At 29.2% G+C, this 17,904-nt stretch overlaps 1 protein-coding gene across 5 annotated transcripts; it reads right to left on the bottom strand.

Moving 5' to 3' along the window:
• Positions 1-10,514: 10,514 nt before the first annotated feature.
• Positions 10,515-17,889, bottom strand: LOC130935953 (uncharacterized). 5 transcript variants are annotated; one of them, XM_057865896.1, is made up of 17 exons: positions 17,669-17,889; positions 17,410-17,548; positions 16,482-16,550; positions 16,275-16,391; positions 16,095-16,168; positions 15,440-15,542; positions 15,052-15,094; positions 14,628-14,690; positions 13,907-14,136; positions 13,325-13,445; positions 13,145-13,248; positions 12,772-12,885; positions 12,523-12,693; positions 12,268-12,411; positions 12,036-12,181; positions 11,576-11,661; positions 10,515-11,486 (listed from the first exon to the last, which is right to left on the bottom strand). In XM_057865896.1, the coding sequence occupies exons 1-16, from the start codon at positions 17,730-17,732 to the stop codon at positions 11,603-11,605; spliced, it is 1,761 nt and encodes a 586-aa protein (XP_057721879.1). In that variant the 5' UTR covers positions 17,733-17,889; the 3' UTR covers positions 10,515-11,486; positions 11,576-11,602. The 5 variants fall into 5 exon arrangements, 4 of the variants coding, with proteins under 4 accessions (XP_057721879.1, XP_057721878.1, XP_057721877.1 ...); XM_057865895.1 differs by lacking the exon at positions 11,576-11,661 and having other exon boundaries at positions 10,988-11,486; positions 13,907-14,018; positions 14,103-14,136; XM_057865894.1 differs by lacking the exon at positions 11,576-11,661 and having other exon boundaries at positions 10,992-11,213; positions 11,298-11,486.
• Positions 17,890-17,904: the final 15 nt, after the last annotated feature.

Here is a 17,904-nt window from a genome sequence, read left to right on the forward strand (position 1 = left end):
TCCAATGTCTTCTGGTTGGAGAGGAACTATACCTTATTAGTAAATTTACAGCAAATGATATGTCGGGTCATGTATTATTAGCAAGGTACATCAATGACACTAAGATATGGTATTTCAGGACCAAAAATATCTTCATTTTCTTCTTTAAGACGAAATTGATCCTTTTCCACATTCAAAGATCTTACGATCATTGGGGTACAAGTTTTAAATTTGAATTATTAATATAAATATAATAAACAAAAGATTAAAACTTATTTAATTAATACGAATTACTACAACAGAGGCAGAGAATTGCGGCAGCCATTTAGCGTCGGTTTACATAACCACCGCCAAATTAAAAGATTGCGGCAGCTTGGTCGGCAGTTTTTTTGGGCGCAACAATTTAGTGGGTGTCCATTAATTTTCTTTCTCTACCTATTCGAACCTCTCTCAAACACCCTAATTCATGTTCTCGTCTCTCTCTCACAAATCCTTCTTTCTCACATCACAACACAACACCACACGTTTTCGGATCCGAATTTAAATTGAAATTGCAGCTCAAAGATCCTATCTTTAGGTTCCCAATTCCCCCAATTTCATTTTCAAGTAATCACTCAAATTCCATTCTATAAACCCCTGAATGCCAGTGCCGTGATCGGACCCATCTTCTGCTGACGACGATGCCAGCTCCGCGGAATATCATGGCAGGTCAATACTGGTAGGCTGCTCCTCAGGGACCTCAAAAACAATGGCGAGGATGACTCCCCTACCGCCAAGAAGCCAAAATCGGAGAAGTTCCCTCTCAACAGATGCCAATTTGTCGCCACCGTTGCCATATTCTTCTTTTTCGCCACCGGCCTTCTATATCTACCTCACCATGCCTGCCTTCGAGTTTGGCTGCATCAAGCTCCGTTGCACCCTTTCCAATCTTCGTCACCTCAAGTAAATAAAGATTTCCCTTTTCTTTATTATGTTATTATCTTCATGGATTTATTTGAATCAAATTAGCATTAGATGAATTTTATTAGATTTATCTCGACCTATATTAGTTGGAACATTATATTAGACAGGTGAAAAAAAAGCCTCTTTTTTGGGTAAAAAAAGAATTCTACGTACTTGTATATCTCTCTTTTTTCAGTAAAATTTCATGGCTATTAAAAGCCTACAACTTAGAAAACAAAATCAGCTCAAATATTATTTGTGCAAAAATTGAGTATGCCTTTAGAATTATGTTATTAGTTAAAGGTTTTACAAAGGGCTACCGGTTTACAACATGGAGGAGAGGTATGGAACTTGCCTCTGTGTGTTAGTTTTAGGATCATATTGCATAGCATATTTGAATCCTATTTCTTTTTAGATATCCATTTTTCTATTAATCTCTATTTGATTTGTTCTATTGATCAAAAGAAGTAAGTAACTATAGGATTCATCTTAAGTTTTGAAGTTGTAGCATCTTTAATATACTATTCTCATTTATTATTGTTGTTTCTGTTGCTGGTGGAATTTTCTTGTATATGCTTCAGCCAAATAATACATGATTTTCTCCTTAATATTGTTTATTTAGTGTTATTTAATATGACGGTTCAAAACTTTGTAAAGAGAATAAGTTATAGTAAAGAAAAATGGCATAAACTATTGTAATTATTCAGTTTTTTTAATAAGTCCATGTATGAAATTACGACGGTTTAAAACTATCCATTTAAAAAAAACTACATAGATTTGCGGCGATTTTAAAACCGCCGCAAATTTTTTTACAATCCATTGAGCAAATAGCGGCAGTTTGCAACCGCCGCAAAATCAATTATTTTGATTTGTTGCGGTTGTGCCGGCTGTTCACTAGAACCGCCACAAAATCAAATTTCCTCCTCTAAATTACAACATTTATAAAACTGTTGGTATATTGTTTTGTGGCGGTTAAAAACTGCCACAAATTTCTATGAAAACTACTGCTATTTCGTGTGTTTCTTGTAGTGAATTATAACACTACTTATTTAATAGAAAGCTTCAAAAAATGAGTCCGAATTAATAGATTTTAAGAGACCATTAATGTAATGCATAACATTAGTTGAAATTGACGCGCTATAATATTTGAGGTCTATAATCATGATATTATGACTAGAAATTTTTTATGATACTGATTTTTTGACCAAAAAATTTATAATCATAATTTTTAGCAATGACTATAGGTTTTTTTTTTTTTTTTTTTTGTAGAGACGTAAAATCTTATTGTCTTAGTTTTGAATTCATTACGATTTATGAAACAAAATGAATGAATATATTAACTTGGTGTGAGTTATTAGAACCCATTCAATGAAACATGGAAACTTCAATAACGTTAAATGCTTTATTACAATTTCTTTTGTCAACCTAAAAGTAAAACAATACTGTCAGTGGTAGCCATATATCATAAATATGAACTTCATGCTTATATTAAATCTCGGTTTACTCCTTTTTATTTAAATTATCTACTTTTATTATATATGAAAAAAATAGAAGAAATTTGATTTGCAAATTTTCTTGTTTGAAACACTTTTCTTATATATATTAAACAAAAATCATTAAGAGAATAAAGTATTTACCATCTTAATTATTTTCATTTTTATTATCATCGTATAATTTAATTTTAAAAAATTTAGTTTTTTTTTGTGACTTTTTTAAAAAAAGTTTAGTTTAATATACATGTTAATATTTATTAATCACTAATATTATGTAATAAGATGGATACGTAATACTAATTTTCTCATATTGTTTGAATAGGATAGCTTTAAGATTTTTTTTTTTTTTGGGTTGACTATATAGCTTTAAAGTTTAGTTTAATAAAATTTAAACTCACAGAGCTGAGATTAATTTACTCACAAAGTACTCAGCACTATCATTTATAACTATGGAAATGTAACAATAATTGACGAGCTTATAATAATATTTTTAAATGCACAATGATATTTCACCTATTAAAATTAATCATATTCAATATTTTGCGATAGTTATTTAATCATATTCATTTTATCATATCTTATATATAAATTTCTGAAAGAAAAATAGAAAAAAAAAAGAACAACAACTAAAAAAATAGAAAAATAAAGAAAAAAAAAAGACAGATGAAAGAAAAAAAATATGCAGTGAAAAAGTATAGTAGATAAAAAAAGTGACCATGATAAAGATATAATTGACAAAGAATGAGAATGAGACTGTAAAAACAGGAAAGATGATGGATAGTTAAAAAAGGAGAAAAAAAAAAAAAAGAAGAGGAGGAGATTAAAATTTAAAAGGGAGAGAGCAAAAGAAAGGAGGGCACCGTAGCCCAGATTGAAGTGGTGGCGAAAAGGTTCGTGGTTGTTTTTCTTCATGGGAGAGAGATGTTTATCCCATAGCACAGTTTAATATATCAAAGTTAGGCCACATTTGAGACTAGACAAAATTAGTTAATAACATCATACATTATTGCATTACCATTACTTATTTCCGAAAATAAGCATAAATGTATTAGTTTTGCTACGTATCCAATTATTTTTATTAAATAAATCTACTTAAGTTGGCTCAGACCCATTAAAATCACTCACAATGTGCGCGTGAATTACGTATTTCTTTTTTTGCATTCTTTTTTTTTTCTTTACACATATTTTCTTCTTGTTCTTTTATTGTTATTATTGTTGTTATATTTTTTTATTTTTCCTCATCCTTTTACAGGTGGTTATTGCAGTATTTTTTTTATTTTTCGTTCTGTTTAATTTTTCTTCTATTTTTCTTTTTTTATATATTTATGTTAAAAGGGTGAAACAAAAAAAATTATGAGAAAGTAAAATAATAAAAAAGAAAAAAAATAATGATAAAGAAAAAGAAGAGAAAGAAGAGAGTTTTAAATTTATAAAATTTATCAAAAAATATCATCGTAATTTTTTAAATATGACATAGAAAATTTCTTAATTTTGGTACTAAAATTTCTCAATCGCGACACAAGTTTTTGTAAGCGGGTGAAATAAGAGGAATTATAAAAATGTGAAACAAGAAGTAGATGATGATAAAGAAAAAGAAAAGGAGGAGGAGAAAAAAGTCTTGTTTTGTGTAGAATTTATTAGAAAAATAGTAACAACATTTTTTAACCGTGACATAGAAAGTTTCTTAATTTTCACATCAAAATTTTTTAAACGTAACATAGGTTCTTGTTAAAAAAGTGAAAACAAAAAAAAATTATGAATATAAAATAAGAAGAAGAAATTTCTTAACCTTGACACATGTTTTTATTAAGAGAGTGAAATAAGAATTATGAAAATGTAAAAGAAGAAGAGTAGGAGGAGAAAAAAAAATTTTGAATTGTGTAAAATTTATTAAAAAATAACACCAAAATTTTTTAATTATGACATAGAAAATTTTCTAATTTTAATACTAAATTTTTTAAAGATTTTTTATGTTATTTATAAAAAAATTATATATCATTTTTAATGGATTTTTTGTATTATTAACTAAAATTTTTTATGTTATTTTTGTTATTATTAATTATATGATATTAATTAAGAAAAAAATAATAGTGATAGTGATTATGATGGTGATAAAGATAAAGAAGGAAAAAAAAAATAAAAAAAGAGAAAAAATCAAATAAAAAAATAACAAAATAGAAAAAAAGGAAAAAAATAATAATAATAAAAGGTGGAGTTGAGAAAGAAAAAGAACAAAAATAAAAACAAAAACATAAAACGCATACGTAATTTGATTTGATTGGATATAGTTAAAAAAATTATTTATCTAATATTTTTATAAATTTATTTTATTTAGAAAATGTAATGTGACTAAACTCACTTTGCTTTCCCGAGGGCTTTAATTTATTTCAATATTATCACAGAACCAAAATAACAATTAAGTATGAATTGTCGTGATAAACGGATAATAATTAATATACTAATTGACATCAATTTATCAATAGTAGTGTGAAACTAAGCAACATTACCTAATTCTCGAACTGATTAGTTTGGATTAATTAAGTTATTAGTTCTTCAATTATTTTAAATAAGTATGGTTGAATTTTATTTTATTTAATTTATACAATAATTTATTAATAAATAATAAATTTTTAAATAAAATTCAAATTTATAATAAATTCATCCTTGAAATTAATTTTTCTTTGGATACATTATTATTGAACTTAATAAGGTTTTTTAAGTTAATAATGAAATTTATTCTAAAAAAATCACTCATTTTTTAAATATTTTTCCAAAAATTAAATTAGTCATATTAGTCTCTAAAAAATAACTCGTAAGTTAAATTAATTTTTCTGTCAGTTAGATAAAAATGTGTCATATTAAGTGTCACACAACATGATGATGTCCAATACTAATATCAGGTATCATAAGATAATTGGTTGTTGTGTCAGATTAGTAACACATAACATACTACATGTCATTTGACATATTATAAATTTATTTAGAGTCAAATTATTCTCTGAAAGTACACATATAAATTGTTCTTATTTTTTTCATAATGTTAAATTATTTATTTTTTAATATTACTAATTTTAATATTATTTTTTAGACCTTAATAAATAAAATTTCCTTTACATAAAATAATAAAAATAATTAAATTATTACAAAATTATATTTGTCATTTGTTTTAAAATTTTACATTTAAAAATTTTATTTTTTTAGTGAAAAAATTTATTTTGCATGATTTTATCAAACTATTATTAATTGAATACTTAAAAATTTAATTTTTTGAATTTTGCTAAATAAATATAGTTATTATTTTAAAGTTTAAAATGTTTAGATTTTTAAATTTATTTTTTATTATTGTTTAATTTATGTAGTAGAACTCAATAATTGAAAAATTGATTTATGAAAACACTCGCTGAATTTTAATATTTTAATGTAGTTTTTTTAATATTATTACTACTCAATTTTCGTTATTTATTTATGTCTTCTTAATTGTTAGATTTTTTTTAAAAGTTAATTTGTTAAAATGAATTTTGAACTAAAATAAATATAGAAAGACAAATGTAGACAATTAGTGATAGAATGGACTAAATTTTGAGTAAAATTCAAAAGATTAAAATTTTAAAATAATAATTATATTTATTTAGCGAGAATCAAAAGATTAAAATTTTTAGTATATAATTAATAATAGTTTAATAATATTATTTATATAAAGAATTTCACTAAAAAAACTAAAATTTGAAAATGTAAAATCTAAAAATACAAATAAAAAATAACTTTGTAATAATTTAATTATTTTTATTATTTTATCTGAAAAAATTTTGTTTATTAATATGTAAAAAATGAGATTAAAATTCGTAGGATTAAGTAATATTAAAAATTTAATATTATAAAAAAATAAGAAAAATTTGTATAAAGATTAATTTAATCAATTTTTAAAATTTTATGAATAAAAATGATTTATTTGTGTATTTTTAAAAACTAATTTGGCTCTAGATAAATTTATAACATGTCAAATAATACATGATATACATGTCACTACTTTAACACATCAACTAATTATTTTGTGAAATATGTCGTTAACCTATTACGTCATTATATTACCTACATTTAGTGTAATACATTATCATCTAACTAAAGAATCAATTTAATTTACGTTTTTTTTCAAAAATTAATATGACTAATTTAATTTTTTTAAAATCAATTTAAAATATATATATTTTAGTAACAAATTTAATTATTAACCCATGGGATATATATATATATATAAAGCCGTGATATGAAATTGAATTACTATAATGTTACTAAATTAATTAATTTTCATCATAAATTGAGGTATTCCCTCTTTAAAGAAACATCGATGTTCTTTTGAAGAGGGGATACCTCAATTTATGATGAAAATTATCTTAAGTTCCAAATGAGCAACAGATAACATTAAAATGGACACATATTTTGACCAACTTCGACATCTTAGAAAGCAATTCATTACAAACAACTATAATAACATAACTAAAGTCGAAATCATATATCCTAATGTATTATGCACCAGTATGATAAGGAGCAATGCAAAAAGTCAAAAACTACTATACAGAAACAGAACCTTTCAGAATAATCGATTTCAATTCCCTCGCTTCAATGATGGAATAAATAAAGCTAGGCTTGAAATTAAGGTATTGGAACAATATAATGACCCTAGTTCTCACACTTTGTTGATGTTTGAAAATTCACGTATTAATTATGGTGTCATTATTAAGTCAGTTCATATCTATCTATATCAAAGATAATGTTAAAAAAAAGTCCATAACGTTACTAAAAATGAAAAATATGAATGGTCCACTTTGGATAAGAGTTAATATTTAAAATGATTCTTAAAATTTGCTTTCGACATTAATTTGACCTTCAAAATTTTAGTTAACTCAAATTGAATTTCCAAATTTCAAAAATTTACTCACATTAGTCTTTGTGCTTATCTCTATTAACGGCATATCTAACTAAAACGTTAAGTGATATGCTGGCAGTTACTTAATGACATCGTTTTAGCCTTGACGCCTAATTCTCTTTAAAATGATGCAGTTTGAGATAACAAGGGATTAAAACACAAATTTATCTAAGTTTTGATTATCAAAACACTGAAATAGGGCTATTCTTCTTTTACTTTATTCTCCCGCATGCTCAATAATGAAGAAGATCAATATCGCTACTGTAGATCTTCAACGAAGCTCAATTTATTGTTCCCTCATAAATTACAAACGAAAAGTATAAGAGGCATGAATTATGCAAGAAAATAATTTATGAGAGAACAACTAAATCGAATTTCGTTGAAAAACTACAGTAGTAGCATTGATCTTCCTCATTACTATGTATGCGAGAGAATGAAGTAGAGTTTCCGTGTTTTGATTATTAAAATTGAGGTGAATTTGTGTTTTAATTCCTTGTTGTTTTAAAAGGCATCGTTTCAGAAAGGATTAGACGTTAACACTAAAACGATGTCATTTAGTAACTGCCAGCGTGTCACTTAATGTTTCAGCTAAGTATGTCATTAACGAAGATAAACGGAAAGACTAACGTGAGTAGACTTTTAAAATTTGGAGGTTCAATTTGAGTCAATTAAAACTTCAAGAGTCAAATTAAAGTCGAAACCAAATTTTAGGGTCATTTTAAATATTAACTTCCTTCATTCGTAATCTTATTAAAAAAATAAAATTATACTCTTACTAATATAATTCTGACTCAATAAAGAGGAAGGTTGGTTAATAGAAAAATATAGGTAGTGTTTTTTTTCCTCTCGTTCTCTTTTTTTATTTTTTTTATTTTTTGAAATGTTAGGTAACTAATTAATATCTTTTATTAATATTAATTAATATTTTAGACTAACATTTTTTATATTATAAAATTTAAAATTTATAAATTAATATAAAATATTTTTATTGACTAAATATTAATTAAAAATAATAAATTTTATTGTTCATGTATGTGGTCTTAATTTTTTTTTTTGGGGTTGGAGTAGCTGGGCGCAAAATAGACATTTAAACTGGTCCCATGATTACCTTGCATTTCCAAAATTTAATCATGTAATGAAGGCTAAAACTAATGCACATATTCAAGCAGATAAGAAGTTCCACCAGATATGATAACAACTTCAAATTAAAGCGTTTGTTCGCGCGTCTTTCTTTCAATTCTATTATTAATTTTCTATTGTATATATGCATGGTTTGTTAAATGGATTTTTGAGAAGGGATAAAGCTTAGAGATTAGATTAGTGATGTTAACAGGCACAAAGAAATTATTCTTTATAAACAAAGGATAATTTGATGACAAAGCCTAATCAACAACCCCTTTTGGACACATTTCAAGATATATATTATATATAAATAAACAAACAATAAATTAAATGGAATTCTCTATTTTCTTTTGCATGCACCTTTACAGGCTGGTGGAAACTGAAATTAGGTACACTAAGTCACTTTAGATGCCTACTATTATCATGATGTTTATTTTACATTCTAATTTTGTATTAAATTAAAACTTTATTTAATATATAAAAGACAAATTAATTATATTTATGTCCTATTAAATTTTGTAAAAGAGCATTATTACATAACCAAAAAATTTATTATTTTTGGCTAATATTTGGCCAATACTCTATATCTTAAATACTAAATTTCAAATCTTAAATATTAAACTCTAATTTCTAGTAGTATAAAAAATAAATTGTTAGCTAAAAATATTAGTTAATATTGATAAAAAAAATTTCCTTTATTTGTCTGTATCATATTTGAGTATTTGACCACCTAAATTCTTCATTCAATTGAGACAAGTGCTATATTTAAAACATATAAGATTATTTAATGTACTGTTATCCAAATTTAGGGGGTCACTAACGGAAAATAATTATTAAATTTAAAATCTCAAACCAAAATAAAATATTATTATTAATTATCATATTTTATGTGGTAAATTTTATTTTGTATAAAGTTTAACTTATATCCCTAAGCTAAGTTTGGAATTCTAACTCAATAAAAAAGAAAAAAAAAAAACAAAGAAGAATCGACACGCCATAAAATATCATAATTGATAATAAGGACTTATTTCAATTGAGATTTTAACTATAATTTGAGAAGATTAAATATTTTATAAGTCAAATAGAAGCCATGTTTATATGCTATTACGCCAAAAATAATAATTTATTCTTTATATTATTAGAAATTCCAAACAATTACTTAATAAAAATATATTAGATGAGTCAAGTTAATGTTTTATATTAGAACAGATACAATAGCAGTTATGTGTTTTTTTTTTTTCCGAAAATAAGGAGACTCGAACCCACAACCTCTTAGAGTATATATATATATATATATATATATATATATATATATATATATATATATATATACCAGCATCAGATATATTTTGTAGACTTTTATAGTCAATAAAGTTTCAAAAGAATACTCATAAATATTTACTACAAAAAGATGTTATTACAATAAAAAAAGAATTTTTAAATTCATACCAGTATCAGATATATTTTGAACTTTTACCACATGAACTGAGTCACTTTCTCATTAAAAAGTTATGAACTTTTTAGGGTGAATCCTAGTACCGTGGTTGAGTATTGCATGATAAGAAGGTGACCCAACAGACAAGGTTGTTGATGTCCTCATGGTCACCGGTGGGATGTCTTTTTCATTTTCTATTTCACCATCATTACTACCACACTTACTTTTCCTCTGCCACTGTGATCATGCAGCTCCGACAATAGTAGAACTGGAGAAGCTTAATTAGTTAATTACGACTCTATTATTATTCTTTTATTATATTTTGGTTTTGGTCACAGCATCACCACCTTGGTCTATTACTATTATTTGGCCGAAAGCTTTTTTTTTTTTTAGATGAATTAGACAATCTTTAATTACTCACACTACATATTCACACATACAACACTTAAGAGTTCTCATCCACTAAATTTTTGAACTCGAATGTAGCATACTAAGAGGCACTCTGGTTTATCACTTGAACTACGACTTCAGCTGCAATGAAGTTAAGAGCTGCAGTGAAGTTAAGGAAAATTAAGCTTGACTCGAGTCTAGCAGTATCAAAAGTAGTCCAGAAAATTAAAAAAGCCTCCAAAGTCCAAGCTTCAAAATCTTCCTGATACCACACCAGACTTCATCCTAGCATTACCAAAAGTTAAAACCCCACCAAAGTCCAAGCCCCAAGAAATATGCATTGTCCAGGGGACTTTCAAGATGCAGTTGAGACTTGTGTATATCCATTTGGAAATTTCAAATTTGACAGATAACCAAGTTAACATGAAAGAATGTGTAGGGATTTACTCATTAAATGATTCACTCAAAAAGGCAATGCAGCATGGCCACATGGGCACTTACATTCCAGTGCAACATCCTAGACCTGACATCAATGCGACTTTTTCCCATTCCAGGTTATGGATTTAATTTGCTATCCAAATGAGGATAAATAGCAACTTCAGTGGACCATAAAACAGTTACATACTTGGGAACAAAACTTTGGCAATGAGGGTAATAAGCTGAAAATCAATCAAAACAATAAAATTCCAGTGACCAAACCAGTTAAGGAAAGAGAAGTTTTCCAATTATGTGATCTGATAGAAGAAATAAAAATGCATTAAAAGGATTAATCCGAAATTCCAAACCACTATGAAAACCAAGTGTTTATTCTGTGTCTTACTACAACAGATTAATAGATTACAACATATTAAATATGTCCTGCTTCAAAGCATCTAATGAAATGTGCTACTCCCTCTGCCCCCTTCATCAATTTGGGCATGAGTAATAACTGCATTACAATCAAGGCGTTTTACATGAAACGGGTTTGACATTCACAATGGTAAAGAAAGAAACAACTACTACTAGCTTTTACCGTGCAATGTCAATTGAAATGATACTATATACATTTGCTAAGGATCATCGTCATAGGGTACAATAGAGGCTGATGGTAACGGAAGAATCAGCCTAGGTTTGCCATTATGTACAAATTCAGTGTCGATGGAAACACGATCCTGCTGGTAGTCCCATATATGTCCCGACAAGTCCAAGTGCTCAAGATTACCTAAAGCATCATAACTTTACATGGTTAAATCTGAAGGTGGCAAGAATCTTTTAGAGTGTGATCAAAATTTTCAATAGCATATTTTGTACCCTGCCTATGTTTTTCTCTATCATAATTTATGCCAAGAAACTTCCGAGCATTAGGCATGTACGATTTGCAAAGGTATGAAGATATACTGTCCACATTTCTGCAAGTTAGCATCATGGCATTTTCCTCATAACAGTTTTATTATGTTGCAGCATGTATCAACAGAAAACGCACAAAGTAACAACATTATAATCAAATATAAGTCGACAATGGTATACAAAATAGTAGCTGTCCTAGTTTCAAACAAAAATTATTCAGTTTCAAACTTCAAGGCATATATATGTTATCTATATAAAATATGGTTCTAGATCTCCCATTCTGGAAGAAATACATGTCAGGTATTCTCATTTAGTAGAAAGCAGAAATTCAGGCTGTAAAAGGGGTATTCTTATAGCTAAAGTTAGTTATATATTGTGAGTTACTCAACTGGAAGCATCTAAGAGGCATTAGAAGAGATAATACCTTTATAAGATTTTAATGTAGAAAAGATGATGGCCAATGATTCTATCGGCAAAAGATTGCTTGCTGCATTCACATAAACTAGTCGCGGAGCATGTGACAGCAATTTTGACAAAAACTTCAAAGTCTCCATGCCACCACGGTTTTTGCTGTGCAAATTTAAAAGCATGTCAAGTGATTGTATGTGAAACATCAAATAAGAGTGACAGAAGAACTCTTAAGTATTAATCAGAACCTTATATTAATTTTCACCAGCTTAACCTCCTCCTTTATTAGATCTTGAAGCTCCGAAAAACCAGATGAACCCAATCCAATGCCTGCAACATCAAGCACTTCGATAGGGGTGCTCATAAATTTTCCCAAAGCTCCAGCCACTTGACTGTATAGATTATAGCAAAATGCATTCAAAGCAAAATCAACAGATAAATAGTATGGGTGTGTGTGTGTGAGAGACAGAGAGAGAGTGATATTTGATAGTCTATACTCAGACCTCCCAAGGTAATTGTCAGCAATAGACAGAGATTTCAATGGTCCTTTGAAGGTAGAAAGGGCATCTAGAAGATTATTCACCCCATCATGGGACAGCTCACAATTCTCAAATTTCAAATGTGACAAGTGAGAGCAAGTCTCAGCTGCTCCAACAAAATAGGGAACTAAACTCCTGTAAGTTTGATGATGGGCAATCAGAAACTAATTTTACATCTTCAAAATATACCTAGAAAATGGAAACAAAATTGACCTGATCCCATCATCCTCAATGGAATTGTCACTTATATCCAGTTCCTCCAAGTTAGGCATGTGACCAAGAGCATATCTAAGATTTTCCACGTCATCTTTCTGTAAATTGTTCCCCCTGTAAGACAAAAACCAGATTAGAATATCTTTTTCATCAAACACCAGTCACAATTTATATTTAAATACAACAAGGTCAACCCTTTGTCTTACTGCAGCTCACATTATGTGACCAAAACAAAAAGCAATCAAACATAGAGCACTCTAGTATTAATTTTCCATACACATGTAATTATATTCATCACAGCCAAAAAGAAGTCAATTATACAAGAATCTCATATCACACAGAAAGTACTCAATCATACTTATTATCATGCTACCTCAGGTTGAGTACACGCAACATTTGCAAGGACTTTCCATTTCCTGGACACAGATTCGAACGGCTTGCAAAAATCCTGTTAACGTCATAAAGCCATCCTCCTATCTTGAAGAGTGCCGGGAACTATATGTTAGCCATCAAATAACACTAATAAAACAAAATATGCAGATTAAAATCTCACCCTATTATCAGAAAGGTCAAGGACAGATATTCTAGGCAAATGGTTCAGAATAGTCACAAGAAGAGATTTTGCAAAACTCCGTCCAAGGTGGCTGTCAGAAAATTTTAATGAGCACAGGGACCTAGCAACAGCACAAAATAAGGTTAAAAGAGAGAGAATCTTTTACCTATATATTTATCCAAGTAAAAGACAGTTATGCAAACAGCAAACTGAGCAAAAGATTAAATTAGTTGATGATACAATTGTCATGTGAAACATAGTAGGAGATCTCATTAAAACACATTGAATGTAGTCTACCATAAGATCAATGCTTCTTAACAATTTGGTTAATTCTTCCCTGTCTATCAAATCAATTCCAAATCAAAACTAGCATTGTACAATACTACACGTTGATGGAAAAAGAAAAAACTAGAGAAACAACTCATTGCTCCTTAAGAAATTTAGAACTTCAAGTCTTATTAAGTCTTTCAAGTGGTCCTGATTACTTGGACCACATTCCAAACTCAATGAAATCACAAGGTATAAACAGAGGTGCTAAAAATATAATAAGGAAAATACAGAACTAAACTTATGCTCATATACCTTCCTGAAGACAAAAATGACACAAGTCCACTAGGTAAAGATACTGCACATGGTTCCAGAAAATTTGAGGCAATAATTGAGAAGTTTTGTATCCCATGTCTTTGTACACTCTCTGTGACCATAGAACCACATAATCCATTAATAAAATCGGCTGAAATTGTGCAGTGAACAAATTCCAGGGACGTTAATGTTTTACTATGTTGAGCGAGAAGTTTGCATAATCCATCAATCTGTGAAACATTGCAAGTGAAACCATCAACACCAAGGTCATAATTTTGAGCAAATAAAGAAATACTTCAAGTTATTATCACGATTGTTGGTCATCCAGAGATGATTAGACTTGACCGGCTCTGACTGGACCAACCAGACTACAGTTAAATCTTGGTGTGATTTCTCATTTTATGGTTGTAGTTGTCATGACATGAATAAGCAGCTTCAACTAAATTGAATCAGACAGAACATCAGACTAACAAACTATAAGATTGGAGTAGAGCATAGCAGACCAGCTTAATTTTAGGGTTAAAAAAGAGAGTTTTATTAGCTATGTATTGTGTCTATTCTATCCACAGCTAGTTTTAGTTCAGTTTGGCACAATTACTGGACAAGCAAATCCAGGAAATAAAGCTAACCAAAGATATGGAACAGATACATCATATTCATGCAAACTCAAGTACAGATACGTTACAGATCACTCAAATCTATTGGATGAATGAAAGCTTACTTGTTCCTTGGATCTAATACATCTTAGCACCAGAATCTGCAGCTTGCATTCCCTTAATAAATCCTGCAAGTCAGAGCATATAAGATGACATACTGTATCACCTGTTTTAAAGGGATAAAGGAGTTGAAACCTAGGAAGAACAACAGCTACATGAATTTTACTGTAAATTTGTAAATTTAATATTTTGTAGATACTAATTATAGTTTGTGAGTGAAATAAGAAATTTCTTTTCATAACTATTTTTTAGAAAAAAAAATGCTATTACATAATACATACAATTGACAATGTATGCACAAATCGAAATTAGATATCGCCATTTGATAAGATGAAAATATAATGATTGTCATTCCAAAAGGATAAATATCAAATAGTCTCTGGATTTAATAAAGGATTTCTTCAGGATATTCTAGAAAGCACAACTTACACTAGTTTCTGCAGTACACAGAACATTTTGCAGCCTCAGACGACTGCATGAACACAAAACATAAATGAATAAAAGAACTAGTCAAGACAACATGAGGTGATATACAGTATTACTAATTCATCAGCATGATTATCATTGTAAACAAAGGCCGTAAAGTCGTAAACCACAGAAAACCAATTTTAACTAGTCAACTGGATCCACTAGACCACTACTGATGAACAAAGCAAGGTTAATCAACAAGCAAGCTTCATCAACAGAAAAAAGGAAGTATTTTATCCAAGAATATAAATTAAAAATCCAGCGGACCCTCCCTCGTTCGATATCTAAAGTCAATCTTAACTGATCGTTTCCATATAAATTATGACACAACAATACTATAATGTCTTACCTCGCATGACTGCCAAATCGAAGGCAATGGTAAGATAATTTACAATGGTCACAAGTTGAATGATTTGTTCGTTCCCCAAAACCAATATGTTTCAATATTGTATCTGAAATGAAGATAGTGAAACCAGAATAATTTATGTTTATAAATTAAAGGGATAGAAACAGTGGATGAGGGGGGTTGTGCATCCACAAAAAGATTATTTGTGCACAAAATCAAGATGGAGGGGACCTTAAATATACAGATAGTACAAATGGCATTGATGCAAACACAAACTTTTAAAAACTTTACTTCATCAGAAGGTATAGGGAGGTGGGATTGAGAATACTAAAAGCATCAATTGGCGCTTCAAAGGGTTTCGCAAAAAGGATAGTCAAACAGTTCTAGAAACTTTCAATCACCAATAGCTCATTCATTCTTTATCTTTGGTCAAACCAAGATGGCCTTTGTCTGTTTAAAAAACTTATATGCTTAGAAGTAGAAGTGATATTAACATTGAAACTCAAATATCTTCATGGACACAAAGCAATATTAAGAGCAAAATTAAATGTTTCCATAAACGCTTTAAAAATCAGACGTGAGCAGATTTTTTCCTAAGCTAGAACTAGAAGAAAACTTCACACACAAATTTTCCAGAGGGAGAGAATTATCATTATACCTGGAATCTGTATGTTGCCAAGATACCCATTAAAAGACGGGACTAGTGCTATTTCTGCTGCTTCATCTAAACAGCTGTTATGTCACAAGGTTTTATAAAAGATTAAACTATGAGCAAAGACAATAGTAAATATTAAATAATAAAAATATATTATGAAACTGATAGTATGTGTTAGCATACTTCTGTAAATGGTTTTCCCAATAAGCTTGCAGCCAGTCTGCTGGTTGCATCTGGTCAATGAGATGAGGCCACCGTAGTTTAAAAAAATTCCGCCAAATTGTATTTAGATTCCAATCCCTGTATCAGCAAGAAAACACAAGTCACAACAAATAAGAATTTACTTGCACAAAAAGGTAAACTATCTACAAGTACAATGTTCTTTGCAACCTTCCACGTTTCCTCTTGTTGGTTAATTCATCATGAGAAAATCCTTCCTCAATCTGGTCTTGAAATGGCCTGTTACATTAACAACAAGAAGTGTGTCCAACCAATGTAAGATAGAAATCCAGAGGTAAAAATAAAAAGAAAGAGATGTAAAAAAAAGGCAGCTTGTAAGAGCCAAATAAAGCATTGATGCATTACTCACCCTACTACAAAATCATGCTGTTATCAGTAATAAAAACCATATGCTCACATGCAACATCAAGATTATAACATTTTAAGCATATTTAGACGACTGTTGCTTAAAATTTACAAAACCTTCCACCAATCAATCAATAATTCATAATTACTTGTTTAGACAATTCTTAGTTATACTATTACTAGCTACTTGCCAGGAACACATTTTAATGTATTTTTAAATGTACCAGCTATATGTTTTTTATATGATAGAAGAATTGAAAATCAATTATAGTTTAATGGTTAAGAATCATGTGCAAGGTTCATAACTTGGCAGAATCTTTATAAATTTATATTATATATCTAGAATTTAATTTTGATGCACTATCCGTATAAAACTGTTTTATAAGTGCATCCAATTACATCACGTGGTGTCAACAAAAACAATTATCTTTTACTTTGATCACGTGAATAGTCATCTAAAAAAACGAATGTGATTGAACAAAATTGTAAAATGTTTTACAATGTAAGAGCATCAAAATTAAATTCATATATCTAGATATGTATATGTATGTATAAATCTATAGTATAGAAAAGTAAATTAAAAAGGGAAATGGCGGTTACAAGAGTGTATACCCATTATATATCAAATTATCTATAGAGATCGGATATAGATAGATTATGCGAAAATGAAAGCAACAAACATTGGAGCAAAATGTGATAATAGTAATAGCTGGTAAAAAAGAAAGAAAAATACATGTGAAGGTGGAACTTTAGCAATGCGAATGGAGGCAAACGAGTGATTAAGGTGTTGACCAAATCGAAAGGAAGGTCGTATATAACAGAAATAACAGCACCATCGTCGTCGTCGTCGTCGTCGTCATGGTCGTTATCCCCTGCAACCATTGCACATTCAACACTCATCTATAAGCACTCTAGAATCTCCAATCCTATGCAAATTAATTAATTCCAGAACAATAAACGATTAATTGAAAAGAAAAAGGGGGAAATTTTACGGAGGAAGAGTTGGCGAGCGAGTGTGTCGATGCAGAGAGAAACTAAAGAAGGGACCTCCGGCATTTGGGACCGAACTGTGCCACCGATTGGGATGGCGGCGCCGGGAGGGAGAGGAAGACGAAGGCCGAGTTACAACGACGCCGTTTCGTACCAGTGTCTTACGGTCTCACCACTTACTTCCCAGCTTAGTAGATTCTAGATAGAGTTGAGTAACGCCAGCTCTTGTGTTAGCGAC

The sequence above is a fragment of the Arachis stenosperma genome, chromosome 6, assembly GCF_014773155.1.
Source record: "Arachis stenosperma cultivar V10309 chromosome 6, arast.V10309.gnm1.PFL2, whole genome shotgun sequence".
NCBI classification, from domain to species: Eukaryota; Viridiplantae; Streptophyta; class Magnoliopsida; order Fabales; family Fabaceae; genus Arachis; species Arachis stenosperma.

Coding starts and splice junctions, on each gene's coding strand:
- LOC130935953 (XM_057865894.1), bottom strand. CDS start 17,732: ATGCCGGAGGTCCCTTCTTTAGTTTCTCTCTGCATCGACACACTCGCT. Junction 16,551..17,409: donor CTAAAGTTCCACCTTCACAT/GTATTTTTCTTT, acceptor TTAATGTAACAG/GCCATTTCAAGACCAGATTG. Junction 16,169..16,274: donor TGGGAAAACCATTTACAGAA/GTATGCTAACAC, acceptor GTGACATAACAG/CTGTTTAGATGAAGCAGCAG.